The sequence below is a fragment of the Simochromis diagramma genome, unplaced genomic scaffold, assembly GCF_900408965.1.
Source record: "Simochromis diagramma unplaced genomic scaffold, fSimDia1.1 OVJJ01000753.1, whole genome shotgun sequence".
Classification (NCBI taxonomy): Eukaryota; Metazoa; Chordata; class Actinopteri; order Cichliformes; family Cichlidae; genus Simochromis; species Simochromis diagramma.
Window position 1 is genome coordinate 17,982,867 of NW_024387523.1, and position 17,728 is coordinate 18,000,594.

At 41.8% G+C, this 17,728-nt stretch overlaps 1 protein-coding gene across 1 annotated transcript; it reads right to left on the reverse strand.

Annotated features, from left to right (window-relative positions):
* Positions 1-12,509: 12,509 nt before the first annotated feature.
* On the reverse strand, positions 12,510-17,108 carry txnl4a (thioredoxin-like 4A). The gene is made up of 4 exons (XM_040020930.1): positions 16,941-17,108; positions 16,546-16,725; positions 14,654-14,757; positions 12,510-13,057 (listed from the first exon to the last, which is right to left on the reverse strand). The coding sequence occupies exons 2-4, from the start codon at positions 16,696-16,698 to the stop codon at positions 12,886-12,888; spliced, it is 429 nt and encodes a 142-aa protein (XP_039876864.1). The 5' UTR covers positions 16,699-16,725; positions 16,941-17,108; the 3' UTR covers positions 12,510-12,885.
* Positions 17,109-17,728: the final 620 nt, after the last annotated feature.

The following is a 17,728-nucleotide window of genomic DNA, read 5'->3' on the forward strand; positions in this document are numbered from 1 at the left end:
GTTACAGTTGCCGTGGTCCTCCTGCCCCTGCAACACCCCCGCTAAGCTCATGCGGTTAGTACAGTCTGCCTGTGCTCTCTCCTTATAAGGGCAAAATACATTGACAAAGGCAGAGAGAAGGGGATGTACCAGCACAGGCTGGCAGATAGGGGGACAGCGGCTCAAACGGAGGAAAAGAGAGAAAAAAAGAGGCAGAGAGAGAGAGAGATGATGTAAAGGCAGAGAAGCAGAGATTAGGAAACAGTGAACAAGGAGAAGGAGTGATGAAAATGGCCAGAGAACGAGGGTGACGGCGATTGTTTGATAAGAACAGGGCTTAACCCGAAGCTTTCAGAGCTTTTGAAAGCAAACAGCAGCATTTTTAAAAGGAGGGTATAGCTGTCAATCAATTTTCAGGCTTGTGCAGGTTTTTCTGCCTTTGTCCCACTGCGCAACAGGAAAAAACATCACAGTTTAGACACGATCTATTACAACTGACTCACTGAAGATGGCTAATAGCTAATAATTCCTCAGAATTAAATATTTCTATATTAGCCTGCCTTTAGATTTCTAAAAGCAGCTTCTGAAAAACTGCCAATGCAAACATTTACCCAAAGACTCCTTTAATACCTCTACTCATCAATGTGTTTCTAATGTACTAAAACAGTGGAACATTTACAACATGCTAATATTTGCTTCACATGTGTGAATTATTACAGGAGGCGGCCCTACACATTACTGTCCACTCTTTATTCATCTTATTGTACCCTGTTACTGCAGTTTTGTGTATTGTAGTGACAATTTTGTACCTTGATATCCAAAATCAGATGCTTAAAAAAAAGGTACAAAGTAGTATTAAGCGGTATCTGGGAATCTGTTTTATATATTTTTACTCATTTATTCCTTTAGAAATGGACTGGCAAGTGTATAGAGCTTTTCTAGTCTGATTTTCAAAGGAAAATTATTTTTTTTAAAAAGGTACATGTTTCCCAGCAAGAGTGGAATGTACAGTGGGGCAAAAAAGTATTTAGTCAGCCACCGATTGTGCAAGTTCCCCCACCTAAAATGATGACACAGGTCAGTAATTTGCACCAGAGGTACACTTCAACTGTGAGAGACAGAATGTGAAAAAAAAATCCATGAATCCACATGGTAGGATTTGTAAAGAATTTATTCGTAAATCAGGGTGGAAAATAAGTATTTGGTCAATAACAAAAATACAACTCAATACTTTGTAACATAACCTTTGTTGGCAATAACAGAGGTCAAACGTTTACTATAGGTCTTTACCAGGTTTGCACACACAGTATTTTGGCCCATTTTGGCCCATTCCTCCATGCAGATCTTCTCGAGAGCAGTGATGTTTTGGGGCTGTCGCCGAGCAACACGGACTTTCAACTCCCGCCACAGATTTTCTATGGGGTTGAGGTCTGGAGACTGGCTAGGCCACTCCAGGACTTTCAAATGCTTCTTACGGAGCCACTCCTTTGTTGCCCGGGCGGTGTGTTTTGGATCATTGTCATGTTGGAAGACCCAGCCTCGTTTCATCTTCAAAGTTCTCACTGATGGAAGGAGGTTTTGGCTCAAAATCTCACGATACATGGCCCCATTCATTCTGTCCTTAACACGGATCAGTCGTCCTGTCCCCTTGGCAGAAAAACAGCCCCATAGCATGATGTTTCCACCCCCATGCTTCACAGTAGGTATGGTGTTCTTGGGATGCAACTCAGTATTCTTCTTCCTCCAAACACGACGAGTTGAGTTTATACCAAAAAGTTCTACTTTGGTTTCATCTGACCACATGACATTCTCCCAATCCTCTGCTGTATCATCCATGTGCTCTCTGGCAAACTTCAGACGGGCCTGGACATGCACTGGCTTCAGCAGCGGAACACGTCTGGCACTGCGGGATTTGATTCCCTGCCGTTGTAGTGTGTTACTGATGGTGACCTTTGTTACTTTGGTCCCAGCTCTCTGCAGGTCATTCACCAGGTCCCCCCGTGTGGTTCTGGGATCTTTGCTCACCGTTCTCATGATCATTTTGACCCCACGGGATGAGATCTTGCGTGGAGCCCCAGATCGAGGGAGATTATCAGTGGTCTTGTATGTCTTCCATTTTCTGATGATTGCTCCCACAGTTGATTTTTTCACACCAAGCTGCTTGCCTATCGTAGATTCACTCTTCCCAGTCTGGTGCAGGTCTACAATACTTTTCCTGCTGTCCTTCGAAAGCTCTTTGGTCTTGGCCATGGCGGAGTTTGGAGTCTGACTGTTTGAGGCTGTGGACAGGTGTCTTTTATACAGATGATGAGTTCAAACAGGTGCCATTCATACAGGTAACAAGTGGGGGACAGAAAAGCTTCTTACAGAAGACGTTACAGGTCTGTGAGAGCCAGAGATTTTCCTTGTTTGAGGTGACCAAATACTTATTTTCCACCCTAATTTACGAATAAATTCTTTACAAATCCTACCATGTGAATTCATGGATTTTTTTTTCACATTCTGTCTCTCACAGTTGAAGTGTACCTCTGGTGCAAATTACTGACCTCTGTCATCATTTTAAGTGGGGGAACTTGCACAATCGGTGGCTGACTAAATACTTTTTTGCCCCACTGTATATAATTGTATTTTTTCCATTAGATTTAAAGATGATGATGTAATCATCATGAGCTGGCCAGTGCTGTTGTCTGAGTATTAAGTTAGCCAAATTCTTGGTTAATCCTAACTGTCACTAGTGATATAAATTGGATTTACAAATTTGTAAAGCTAATAACTAACGTGCATGTCTGTGGAGAACTGAGAGAGAACCCACACAGGCACAGGAAGAATTGAATCGCAGGACCTTTTGCTGTGAGGCGACGGTGAAAACCACTGTTCCACCAAGCCACCCTACCAGGAGATACCCAAATACAAAAAGAAATTTTAAACTAGAAATTGTTTTTTGCTCCTAGAATTTAAGTGTTTATACTTGAAAGAGTACACATAATTGCCTTCCAGTTCTGTATTTATCCCTAGGTGTAGCATGTACCTGTAGGGACACTTAATCCTATTTCTGAGTGCGTGACAAAACAGTCATATTGTGTGAATACGAGTCTTTAATTCCAAACTTTCATATTTTACCATAGCTCATGAAATATGTGTACCCTACAAGATAACATCCTTTCAGTGGAAGTAATTTATTATCCCCACAGGGCTACAACAGAAACTTTTATGAGCTTGTAATCAGACCCACTGTTTAGGAACTTTAACAAGTCATCAGCATTTAATAATCAACATCCCTTTCCGCCCACGTTCTTACTGATCACTTTATTCATTTCTTGTAAATGAGGAAAAGTTATACTTGTGTGTCTGAGTAGCTGATAAAAACACTTGGACGTCAGCTATGAGTGCATGTGTATGTGTCCTTGTATATGTAACCCACTCAGATCTTACTTATCTCACCATTAGAATAAAAATCACTGGAATTTGAAGATAGTAAGAAAGAATTTACAGACTGTGTGGTGAAGTATGATAGTATGATGTTACTACCACAGGCTACAATTCGTCCACTATTTCATTCTGTGCTAATTATCTGCTTGGCCCAGTCATGTTAACAGCTTGATTGCATGTTATATTCAGGTCACATGTAACACCATGTTGTACTTTGTTCAAACTCTTTCTACCTTAGAATATAAGGCTGGTAAATACTCCAGGGTGTACCGCACATTTTACCCTTCGAGCCTAAATTGGATAAGCAGAAGATGGATGGATGGATTTTCTGAAGCCTGAAAGGATGCATGACTGTAGCTCCCTCTAGGACTCTAGGACCCTCTAGGACAGCATGCATCCGAAGAAATCATCTGATGTCCAAACATGCACTGTTAGAAAGAGTGAAATCATGAGTTTCACGTGTTTGCTGGTAGGTAGCATAACAGCAGCCATGACTGCAGTCACTCCCGACATGCTCATAAAAGTATGGGGACATATGCTGTGTGTCCAAAGCGGGACACACTGAGCACTTATGAACAGTGTAATTTTGTATGTAAAACATTATATTCAGACATGTATTTTAGTTTCGTTTATTTCCTCCACAATTATGTAATCCTTTTTATGGGACAGTGCAAAATAAATTTCTTTTCACATAATCCACCCTGAGATGTTCACAAAAATAAATAAAAATTAGAAAGCTACATTAACCCCTATAACATCACTAATTCCTGACACCTCTCAAAGCTCCTCCCTTGCTGCCACAAACATTTTACAGGCTGAGCAGTGACACCTGAGCACAGCTTAATGTGTAAAATCACTGGATTGCTTCTTGCTTGTCAAATCCTGCTGCACACATTACCCACGAGCCACTTCTTAAAATGGGGGGAAATTGAGTTTTTCCACTCTTGTGCTTGTGCAAGTGCGTTGGGGCGTTTGTGCACGAGTACCAGCACGTGCATTGGTTTTGTTGGTTCAGCTGGGGCATTTCACAACATCACACTTCCCATGTAGCAGGAGGCCTGGTCTTCCTGTGAGAACTGTGCAGGTGCTAATTGGCTCTGAAGCTTCTGAATGGAAGTGGCTGCCATGAATGGAGTGAGTGCATTAAGCCCGGGGTGATGGGGGGTCAGCATGTGTACAGTACATCAGGTGTGTTAGCATTGCGACAGACTGCATAAACACACCTCCTCTCCCGTACACACTGGTATCTGTTTCACTTGAGTTAAGTAAACCGTCCCGCATGGAGGGATGGCACCCCTTTGGGAATGATGCAGAAAAAGAGATGCAAATCCATTTAGTCACAGGTCCCTAAGTGGAGGAAAAGGCAGACAAGAGGAGGGGGAAGGAATTAAACCAACACAACAGTCGGCTGCTAAGTGTGTCAGCGTTTATGAACTGAGGCGGGCGAGGAGCTGGCTGATGGCGTAAGGTTTGTGTTTCTTTAGGGTTATAATCAGTATGACTGATCGCCGCTTGCTAATCTATTGCAACCTGTGGGCAATGGTTCATTCACTCTGAGTAATTCCCCAATGGGGCCAAAACTCAAACCCACCCTAAAGCCCACACAAATAAGTCGATCTTAGAAGAGGAGAAAATATCAGATGAATAAACAGTATCTTGATTCAGAGTTTGGAGATAAGCCAGTGCTCATCATCTCTTCTCTCAGAAAATCTAACAGTCCTATCTCTCCATCGGGTCTCTGAATTGACATTTCCCTTGAAGAAATTAGAGAACTAAAGCTATCGAGGAGGAGATGAGACTTGATAACTCTCCCTGCTGTGTCAGTTATGTAAAAAGAGCCCGTGATATAACCCAAGAGGAGAGGTGGAGATCGGGGAGAGAGTGAACTGAAGGACAAGCAAGAACGAGGTCGCGGGTTTGCAGTGATGGAGGCTTGATGACGGGATGATTATGTACAGATATATAAACACAGACTGCGAGTGGCAGCAGCAGCACAGTCACAAAATATTTGTAATTAAGAACATAGTTCATAGGAGAGCTGACAAACAAAAAGCAAGAAAAAAATTGAAAATATGGACCAAAAAGAAGTGAAGTTCCACAAATACTATTTATTTATTTAATATGGTTCATATATATATATATATATATATATATATATATATATATATATATATATTAGGGGTGCAACAATACTCGTATCGGTATTGAACCATTCGATACAGTGCTTTCGGTTCGGTACGCATATGTATCGAACAATACAAAATTTTTAATTTATTTTATCAACTTTTCTTCTGACGATGCTGTCTGTGTTGAGCGCTCAGTGGATCTGCGTTCGACTACTCCGCCTAGGCTGCACTGTCAAGCGCAGATCCACTGAGCGCAGCGCAAGCTAGCAAGATAGAAGTTAAGCTCGTTGCAACATGGCAACTGCCTCAATGCACCCTCATTCAGATCTGGCTTTTGGAACTATTTTGGTTTTCATGTGAAGTATGACCCTGATGGTAAGCGCGTCATGGACAAAAGTAAAACAGTATGTTGGATGTGCCACGCAATGCTCAATTACATTGGCGGGAACTAGTGCGTTAGCGCAGTTAGCTCGTTAACGTGTTGACGCCGCCCAGCAACCCATAACGGCAATGCTCAGTGGCTAGTGGATCTGAGGGCAGACCATAGCGACCTCCCTGAACAGGGTCCAGTAACCATCACAGTGGCAGATATCCAAGAAAGGGTCTCCAGTATGAAGAATTGGACAGCACCAGGGCCCGACATGGTTCACGCCTACTGGCTGAAGAAGCTGACTGCACTCCACGAGCGTCTGGCAGCACAAATGAACCAGCTGCTAGTTAACGAGAGACACCCGGAATGGCTAACCGAAGGTCGAATGGTCCTGATCCCCAAGGACCCCAAGAAGGGACCGGTCCCATCCAACTACCGACCAATAACCTGCCTCAGTACTACATGGAAGCTCCTGTCAGGCATCATATCGGCTAAGATGAACAGGCACATGGGTCAATACATGAGTGGGGCACAGAAAGGGATTGGCAAGAATACCAGAGGCGCAAAACACCAGCTACTGGTAGACAGAACAGTCACCCGAGACTGCAAGACCAGACTGACCAACCTGTGCACTGCCTGGATTGATTACAAGAAGGCCTATGACTCAATGCCCCACAGCTGGATACTGGAATGCTTAGAATTGTACAAGATCAACAGGACCCTAAGAGCCTTCATCAGGAACTCAATGGGGATGTGGCGTACAACACTAGAGGCCAACTCCAAGCCCATAGCACAAGTCACCATCAAGTGCGGGATCTACCAAGGAGATGCTCTGTCCCCACTGCTGTTCTGCATAGGCCTGAACCCCCTCAGTGAGATCATTAACAAGACTGGCTACGGATACCGACTATGGAACGGAGCAGTTGTCAGTTGTCAGTTGTCAGTCAGCCACCTCCTGTACATGGATGACATCAAGCTGTATGCCAAGAGTGAACGAGACATCGATTCACTGATCCACACTACCAGGCTATACAGCAATGACATTGGAATGTCGTTCGGACTGGAGAAGTGTAGTTGAATGGTAACAAAGAGAGGGAAGGTAGTCAGAACTGAGGGGATTGAACTACCAGAAGGCAACATTGCAGACATAGAGGACAGTTACAAGTACCTGAGGATCCCGCAGGCGAATGGGAACCATGAAGAGGCCGCTAGAAAGGCTGCAACCACCAAGTACCTGCAGAGGGAGGCAAGTCCTGAGGAGTCAGCTGAACGGTAAGAACAAGATCCGGGCCATCAACACCTACGCCCTGCCCGTGACCAGGTACCCTGCTGGGGTAATAGGCTGGCCAAAGGAGGAGATAGAAGCCACTGACATAAAGACAAGAAAGCTCCTTACCATGCATGGAGGGTTTCACCCCAAGTCCAGCACCCTGAGGCTGTACGCTAAGCGGAAGGAAGGGGGCCGGGGACTGGTGAGTGTCAGCACCACAGTCCAGGATGAGACAACGAACATCCAAGAATACATTGGGAAGATGGCCCCAACTGACCGAGTGCTCAGTGAATACCTCAGGCAGCAGGGCCCTGCACGGTATGTACCACCGGCAGATAGAGGAGGTGGCTGATATCCAGAAATCCTACCAGTGGCTGGACAAAGCTGGACAAAGCTGGACTGAAAGACAGCACAGAGGCACTAATCATGGCAGCACAAGAACAAGCTCTGAGTACAAGATCCATAGAGGCTGGGGTCTATCACACCAGGCAAGACCCCAGGTGCAGGCTGTGTAAAGATGCCCCAGAGACAATCCAGCACATAACAGCAGGGTGCAAGATGCTAGCAGGCAAGGCATACATGGAACGCCATAACCAAGTGGCCGGCATAGTGTACAGGAACATCTGTGCCGAGTATGGCCTGGAAGTCCCAAGGTCAAAATGGGAGATGCCCCCAAAGGGTGGTGGAGAATGACCGAGCTAAGATCCTGTGGGACTTCCAGATACAGACGGACAAAATGGTGGTGGCTAACCAACCGGACATAGTGGTGGTAGACAAACAGAAGAAGACGGCCGTAGTGATCGATGTAGCGGTTCCGAATGACAGCAACATCAGGAAGAAGGAACACGAGAAGCTCGAGAAATACCAAGGGCTCAGAGAAGAGCTCGAAAGGATGTGGAGGGTGAAGGTAACAGTGGTCCCCGTGGTAATCGGAGCACTAGGTGCGGTGACTCCCAAGCTAGGCGAGTGGCTCCAGCAGATCCCGGGAACAACATCGGAGATCTCTGTCCAGAAGAGCGCAGTCCTGGGAACAGCTAAGATACTGCGCAGGACCCTCAAGCTCCCAGGCCTCTGGTAGAGGACCCGAGCTTGAAGGATAAACCGCCCGCAGGGGAGTGCTGGGTGTTTTATTATAGTTTTAAATAACTTTATTTGACATACCATGGATGGATATCTTCCATGTGTCTTAATAACCATAAACAAAAAGTGTATGGCTAATTAACTTTCCGTACATGTATTGATTTGGTTTGCAACGACATTTGGGTCGGTGGCATACAGTATGTCAAAACACATACATGAATAACAGGAACCAGTATACTGGGTCTACAATGTCCACTTTAAGATTCAGTGGTTTTAATGTTGCAGCTATAGGATTAAATTCACATCTTTTCAAATGCAATCTGGATTTATTATATTTCCTTCTTGTTTGACCTGATTAAATCATTCCAGTTAAAGCTAATAAAAAAATTAAGGGGTTCACAACCTAGTGGAAAGTAGAAAATCAAATAATACTTCTACCATTTTCTACCTTTTTCTGGTTTATAAGTGTGTGCATTTTATAACACTCTATTTAAGCTAAGCTAAGCTAAGCTAAGCTCTAGTTAAGCTATGATGTTACCTAAAATGCTAGCTTGTTGATAACATATTTTAGCTTTTTTTATTTGTTTTTGTTTGTTGTGGGTGGGGGTGGGGGACAAAACAAAAACTAATTTTTGTAATTTGCCAATCTCATCTGTTTAAAATTCTTCTGAACTGTTTGCCGCTAGCCTGTCTCATTAGCTAGCTTGGCTCTTTACCTAGCAGCATAGTAGAGGTGTTGATTTTGATTTTAGATTAGATTAGATTAGATAAAACTTTATTAATCCCTCTGCTGGGTTCCTCTGGGAAATTCAGTGATTTTAAGGTTATGTACAATTTTTTGAGTTATTGTATGGTGAAAACAAAACTGCCATAACTGTAAGTGTGCACAGCAAACATAGCTAACGTGACATAATACAACAGATAATTCAAAAGTAAAACAAAATTCACTTTAAATTTATGGAGAAAGAATCTAATTTAGGCTTGTAAAATCTAATGAGTCTGAATCTGGTTGAAAAGGCCATGTTGACTCATTCTGTGGACCAAATTGTTAAAAGATCTTTGTTTAGCTTTAGGGGTCAGCAGTGCTTTACCCAGGATGACAGTTGATGCTAACTTTGAGAGCAGTGGCTCAGATCGTCATGTGGCACACATTTGGGTTAGGCTGTGACCAAACCGTCACCGGCTAAGAGAAATGGGTAAATACAATATTTGTGTATGAGTGTGCATCTGAATCTGTGCCAACAGGGGAAGCTGCAGGGCTAGGGGGATGGGGTGTCCCAGAAATTGGCAATTGCCCCCCTCCTCTCCATCCACATGGTTAGTGTCAGATGAGAAAGGGAGCAGAGAAAGGGATGGAGAGATGCCAGCGTGTCTTCCCCCTTGGCACCCAGATGATCCTCGCGGTCTGCATGCTGCACCCCTCTTTGTGCAGATCCACTTTAAACACTATCAGCTGAAAACAGATCCTGGATTAATGCAGCTTTAGTGCGTGCACGTTCCCTGTATAGTGCATAAGAGCAACGACTCCACTACATGCTCTTCACTGTGTGCGTCTAGACTGGAGTTTCCCTCCACTTTCCCCGGAGGCTGAGCTGATTAACAGTTACAGGGAACAACACAACGCATGATAATGTGAATTATAATGGACCGATGGAGTTGGCCTTTGGCCCCGTGCTCCATATGAGGACAGTGGCACAGTAATGGTGTGCGCGCGCCCTGCAGGGACAGGCCAGACAAAGACAAAGCCATGCCAGGCTAATCTAAGTGGAAAGAACATGCAAGGCCTTAAGGGTGTGTGTATAGATTCCCAACATGGTCTATAAACACAGACTAGTATGAGGATATTAGTTTATTTTGAACTGCAAATATTCTGCCTGCCACTGTACACAAATTAAGGCAGTGAGGTTATTTCTTGGCTTTAGCTTTCATAATGTTAAGCTTAAAAAATCAACAGCAGCTTTAAAAACACTGCATTTTTCTGTTTCCTGAAAAACAGATATTTCACATGTTATGTCAGTGTGGTCAGAGTGTTTGGTTTTGGCAGCAGCCAAAGCAGTTATTGGCCCTTTTCGGTCCTCACTCGTCTCCTTTCAGTGGCCAGCTGTCTACTCTCTGTGCCCAACACACTGGGCAGAAATATACAGTGCAGTGAACTGGAAGCGAACACACACCCTGATTGTGAGATTAGAGGTGAAGAGGTCAGGCTGTTTTCTCTGGATTCTTCTTTGTGTCTCCGGTCCAAACACGCTCGCGTAAAACGAAACAGACGGAGAGAGACGGAGTTTGTCTCCTTTCACCTCGTCTGTCACTCGGCAAATTGGACTCCCGTTTGGTGTGCGGTGTCCAACCGGAAGGAGCTGTAAAACATGGAGCTGACAGCTGAAGGATACTAATGAGATTCTCTTATTCTCAAACTCCTCACCGCTCTCTTTCCCCCCTTTTCTTTAAATGCTGCATAGAGATTAAAACCAAAGACTGTGGAAAATTCAAACCCTGGTTTCATTTTCTTACCCTTAATGTTTCGGGAGTTTGCAACTATGAAGACCTATAAGTGTTGTTTTTTTCTAACAGAAGTATTATCCATCTAAGCTTTAATCGTGTTAAAATGTATATACTTTGGTTTAAAATGTAAATGCAGAGATATAACAGTAACCAGGACTCCTCTGAGGGTTATTTTTCCATCCCAGACACTTCACACTCTGTCCAGAACTTATGTGAATTTCTCCCGTCTGGCAGGCGCTAAAGAGCTCCGAAACAGGCTGACACAAGAAATGCTTCTTCCCACAGGACATCACACTCATAAACAGTTCAGTGTGTGAACATGTCCCAGGGTTATTATAGTTTCGTCTCTTTGGTTTTTTTTTTATTACATCAAACCAACTTTTCTACAGATGTGAAGCAAAATGGAAAAAATGTGATCAAACTGACAGAAACTACAGCGATTTCCTGTTTATTGTAATCTTTCTAGCTCGTGTAAGCAATAGTGTTTATTTTTTATTTATGTATTTTTACATGTGGCTTGATAATTTGATTTATCCTGTTTAGTGTTTGTAAAATATGCATAATTTAGTTTTTATCCTTGTGACGTGTACACACGGAGCACTTGTTTGCCGTGCTGCTGTCTGGTAATATTTTAGTTAAGTAGTTAAATTTTAATCATTTAAACTGAAAGTGAGCAAAAAGTCTTATCTTTTATTTAAGTTTGTATGCCTGGATGTTGGCCCCCTTCGTTTGAGTTATGATTATTTCAAATGATCCATTTCAGTAATAAGAGGAATACTTAGTGAAATTCTGTATTGTGCTTAAAAATTAATCTCTTATTTGCCTTATTGTTCTTATAAATACTAATAACAAGAAAGATTAAAGACAAGTCGGATTTTTGTAAATGATGAATGAAAGTGAAGCGCAGCAGATGAAGGACTATGTTAACACATCCATCTGACAGCAGTAGAATTAGCTGCAGGTGCTGAGTGGAAGCTCCTGTTCCTGTGTGAGGACAAAGCTGTCCCAGAGCTTGCATTTAAACCCTTATCCCTTAAATGAGGCACTACTGCAGCTCCAAGTGGGCATCCACACGGAGTTACACTAGTTACTGAATGGGAGGGTGCCGGGACAATTGGAATTAGGTCATTGTGACAGCACACTTGACCAATGTCCAGCAGTAAGGCTGGAACCTGTAACGTTATAACATGCAGTCTTCTTCCAAATAGCTCTGGCTCCATCTAGTGGAGACATCAGGGAATTTTATTTTAGGTCTATAGGTTGGATCTTCAGCTCAGGTCCAAAACACCACATTATCTGTCAAACACTGTGTTAAAATTGAAAATCTGCACTTTATATTTTAATTGTTTGAATTAAAATAGTTAGATATTCAACTATTTACTTATGTGTTTATTGCCTGTGGACCCAACTAGGTCGGGAAATACTGAGATTAGATTTCAACATGAGGACACAGAAAAACTTAAGTTTTTTTTGTCTGTGAAGGTTCTCAGTGATCCAGGTCATCGTAGTGTAAGGAGCTTGGAAAGAAAAGCTCCAAGCTCCTTAGGCATTTTTTAAATTCCTGCTCTCCGTCTAGCGTGGTCATCAGAGCTAAAAGTCTAATTAGACAAAATCTAACTCAAAGCCATTCAACAAGCTATCAACACATTACTAAGAAGCTCATTTGTCTCTACCCATCTTGCAGCCACTGTGTGGCTGTGGTCCTCCTTACAGGAAGAAAAAAAGCATTAAATAAATAAATAAATAAATAAACTTTACCAGCCACAGAAACTTTACTCAGGAAAAAAATCTCAGTAAAAATCCAGGTTTATTACAACTTTTAAATATATGGGCCGTGTACACTGTGTGTGATCTGTTCAGTTCATTTCACACAAGAAAATTTAAAAAAGCACAATAATCAGTTCATTAAGGAACAGAGTTAAACTGATACCCACACACAAAAACCCCAAATGGCACAAAGTAACAAATACACAACCAATAACAACAATATCGTCCTCTTTCACTGGCAAAAAGAAAATACTGGAAAAGAAAATCCTCGACTTCTGAAATTTGTAGTCTCTGTCCAAAACAGCAGGGAAGGAAAAAAAAAGAGAACTCCAACAAAAAGGAGAAGAGAAGTAAAAGAAGAATCAATATCTGTATTTTGTAGAGTAATCCTTGGGAGACACTACCAGACCTCGGCCTTTTCTTGCTCCTCGATACACAGTTTCAATAATGTCTATCATCTCCTGCTTGTCCTCCATTGTCCAGTTGATCTTGTTGTTGTTACCGGTGCCCAAATCAATCATGATGTGTTTGTTCCTGAAAATGGGATGAAATGAAGTTTGATGTGAAGTTCCTTTAAATCACATTTAAATACTAAAAACTGGGTTTCTATCTGTGTTCTAATGTGGAAAACAGATTAAAACTAAAAATTGAAGTTGTTGTTTTTTTTCCTTTTGAAATTTCAGTGACATAATGTGAATTATTTGAAGTGTTCTTCTTTTAATTTTTATAATTATGGTCTTCAGTCAAAAACAAATAACTGTCCATCTGTCTAGTTTGATACAGCCAATCACAATCATGAGGAAGACTGCTGATAGATGATGCTCCTGATGATGATCAGAGCATAAACTATAGGAATATAACCAGCTGGCAGCCAGGTGAGTCGACTTGCCTTCAGCTTTTGACAAAGGCTACGTCCACACGTACACGGGTATTTTTGAAAACGGAGATTTTCCGTTTTTGTTTTAAAAAATAATCCCGTCCACATTTAAGGCAGAAATGAAGGAAAACGCTGCTATGAACATGCCAAAGCAACAGGTGGCGATATATTCCTAACCGTGTAGAAATGTTGGCCAATCAGAAGTCTAGAAGCCTCGGTGGGAAATGGTAAACAAGGATGGGGCATAGAAGCAAAACCGAGTCGTATGTGTGGAGGGACAGTAACTGTGTGTGTATATGTAAGCATTTAAACACTGCAGAGAGTACAATTACCAGTAACAGTATTGTAGAAATTCATTTCACCGAAACAATAACGTGGCGCACAGTGTGACGTCAAAAAAGGCGCACACCTTTGACGCTGCGTTTTCTCAGTTTTTCTCGTCCACACGTAAATGCAAAAACTGAGTTTTCAAAAATATCCACCCTGGCCGGAGTTTTTAAAATTCTCTGTTTTCAGTGACCGAAAACGCCGTTTACGTGTGGACGAAAGGTGCAAACGCATAGAAAAATCTGCGTTTTCAAAAATACCCGGGTACGTGTGGACGTAGCCAAAGACTCATTCAAACTAATGGCAACATGCTGGCAACCTGTCTGCATTTACAAATTAGACAGCACGTATTTACAAACATACGGCAATCTCTCAGAGTGTGACTGCTCATTCAAGTCGAACAGCAACTGTTTGCATAAAGGTTGCCTCCCATCAGGTACCTTGTCGCCTTACAATCAAAAAGTGATTGCTTGTTCTGGGGGGGCAGCTGCGTTAAGATAAGCGTGTCCAGTGTTTCGGTTAAGTTTTCTCGGGACCGTCATGTATGAGATGTGTCCTCTTGTTCAAAGTATTCCCAGAGTATGTTAACTTCTTTATTAAAATATCAGTATCTGGTGTTTTCCCCCACACACCCTCATACCTTTCTAGTACAGTCTTCTGGTCTGTTTATTTAATGTGTTGTGAGTTTGATGTGAAGCAGAGTCCAGAAGAGCACAGCTGAGCACTTTTAGTGTTGAAAGACCTGGATTGTACATTTCATTTATGTAAGGATAATGACTGCACTCACTTGTCAAGAAAAAAAGATTTTGCAGTTTTGTTAATCTGATTAGCTTTAATAATTAATAACCTGAGTGCCTTTCAGCAATGCCAGTCTACTAAATAACAACAACAGTGACAGAATGCTGAGCTGACACTGACAGCCTCACCTGAAGAAGAACATGACAGTGCAGGGGTCGTACAACTCGTACATCTTGTTGAAATCTGGTACTTCCGTGATGTCCACCAGGTAAATGACTGCAAAATTCTTAACCTGTCAAGGCACAGATATAAAAACCATGAGTTCAGAAAAACAAAGTAAATACAGACACACAAAAAAAAAAAAATGAAGAAAAGTGTTGCTCTTAGCAAAACGTTTTCCTGGACATCAAGTCAATTTTATCTTTTAAAAATTACACAAGGCCAGGTTTCTTTTTAACTTTAACAGCTCTGGGTAGCAAGGTTACATCTGGAAAATCATCAACAAATTGCTACCTCAGAGCCAAATCCTCTAGCAAAAACCTTGGTTGTACAATCAGCAATAATCTTCCATGACCAGTCAATGTAGTACGGAGCCTCCAGGCCCCTTTAAGAGGCATTAAAAAGTCTCAAAGAAAAAAAAATCTGGGTGGGTTTAAATAAATAAATAAATACTAAACAGGGGCGCCGGTTTAGCTCTGTTGGTGAGCAGGCCTGTGGCCAGATAGCAGCAGGCCTGGGTTCCAGTCTGACCAAGAGAGACTTCCAACTGCCCTCCAAGGTGCTCAGGAACTTTTACTCGTGCACCATAGAGAGCATCCTGGCGGGAAACATCTTAACCTGGTTCGGGAACAGCACCATGCAGGACAGACGAGCTCTACAGAGGGTTGTGCGGTCAGCTGAGCGCACCATCCGTTCCGAGCTCCCTGACCTGCACTCAATCTACAGCAGGCGGTGCTGGACCAAGGCCAGGAAGATCGTGAAGGACCTCAGCCATCCCAACAACAGACTGTTCTCTCTGTTGAGGTCAGGAAAGCGATTCCGCTCCCTGAAGACCAACACAGAGAGACTGAGGAGGAGCTTCTTCCCGCAGGCGATACGGTCTCTCAATCACACCACCACACAGTACTGACCCACACATATGGTTCTTACACACACACTGGACTTTCTGGACTTTGTTTTTGCACAACACTGGTCACTATATTCTTCATTTCCGGTTAATACTTGTACAGCTGCTGTTATTGTGTATATATTTATTTATATTTAGATTTCTTCATACATTCTTATATAGTTCTATTTGTGTATTGTGTATTTTGTTGTACAGTTATTTTATTTTCAACTTTAATTATTATTTTTCTTATTCTTCCCAGTTAAATTTACCCTTCATTCTAATTTGTGTTGTACAGTTATTTCATTTTTAACCTTAATTTATATTTTATTCCTTCCTAGTTAAATTTACCCTTTTTAATTTTTCTTTTTAATTTTTCATATTTATTTCCTATCTTATTCATAGCCTTTCCTTTTTTTGTTTTTCTTTGGGTCACGAGCAGTTGTCCAAGCATTTCACTGCATATCGTACTGTGTATGACTGTGTACGTGACAAATAAAATTTGAATTTGAATTTGAATTTGAATTTGACCTGTGGCCCTTTGCTGCATGTCCACTTTCCTGTCTAGCTATGCTGTCTCTATCCATTAAAGGCTAAAAGGCCAAAAAAACCAAACCAGCATTACATTTGTATAAGTTATAGGCTCTACAAAATTTGAAATTAACAGTAAGAGAAAGACTTGCATTTAGAATGATTATTTGCAGGATAGAAAAATCACTACATCCCAGAATAAGACCCCACCAAAGATGCTGAGCATATATTTTCAATTTGTAAGCTTTTAAGTCTTATTTAAATGTTACAATAAATGGTAAAATAGTCCACGTATTGACCTTAAAGTATATTGAATTTTATCAGCTTAACACTCAGGTCAAATATTACATGCATCCGATTAAACCCCCACAAATAGCGCCCTCTACAGGAGTTCAGATAAGAAACATAAGCTAGCAAACAGTGGCCTTTTTAAACTACTCAGACCTTTTCCGCGATGCTGTAAAGAACTTCGTCCATCTTCATACATGTCGGGTCCCAATCGTGTCCGAAGCGGATAACCAAGACTCGGTCCTCCTCAGACAGGATGGCTTGGTCGACCTGCCAGCCGTTGTGGAGATGTGGTAGCATGTACGACATGTTGATCCAAAGTTGTTGATTCCTAAGCTGCAAATAAATACGTTTTATTACAACAGTAGCAAATGTGTAATATATTATAAATTACATCCAATAAAACCTCTGCGTTTGTTCGTGTTAGTCATAACAGGCAGTAAGCCTGCTGCTAACGGGGCAGTCTGGGTTGAGGTTAGCAAGGAAAAATCTGGAAGGAGAAATAGTGAGCCCTGCATGAAAAGAAGTGAACAAAATTCGGAAACACTTACCTAAAAATGTAAATAAATCCGTGTTATTGGGCCACGTATGTGGTAAAAACGCAATTCGCAACTCTAAGAAAGAGAAACTTTGTTGAATAATACAGCCGCTGTGTACTTTGTCGCAGAAGGTTCGTTTCTAGGCGCGTGGCGTCATCAATTCAGCGCCAGACGTGTTTACGTCACGTCCGTGTGTACGTTTTAGTCAGATGCAGCCAGATTTTAAGTTTTTCCTTAGTGAATTATACTGTAAGACGTCCTGACCCTATAGTTTAGACCCTATACTTTAGGTAACCAATGATTTTCATGTATGAGACTTCCAAAATCAGATTTCAGGAAAACACGGCATCCTTTCCAGCTGCAACATGGAAGAATTTTCTTAATATTAACTGGAAGCAGGGGCATTTCCGGGATTCTTTTTTTAATGGGGTGGCACAGGGGGTTGGTGGGATGTGGGAGTCATAGGAATTCATAAAATCCAATCCGAAACAACTTGTCACTTGTTTCTACGTCTTTCTTTTCAGGTAATTTTAGGGTTTCCACACCTGCCAAACCTCGATGTAGCCCTATAGTCGTTTTTCTATTTAGTTGTGGAGGCAAAGTCACCCATCTACAATTTAGACAACAGCCACATTTTTTTTACTGCCTTTGTTAAGTTTTTAAAAATAATAATAATAATAATATAACATGAGTTTTAATTAGTTGTCAAAAATACAAAGAGCTACTTTTTATTTTTGTTTAGAGTACCTTAAAGAGCCTGTACTTTTTTTTTTTAAACTTTTGAGTAAGGACATTGAATG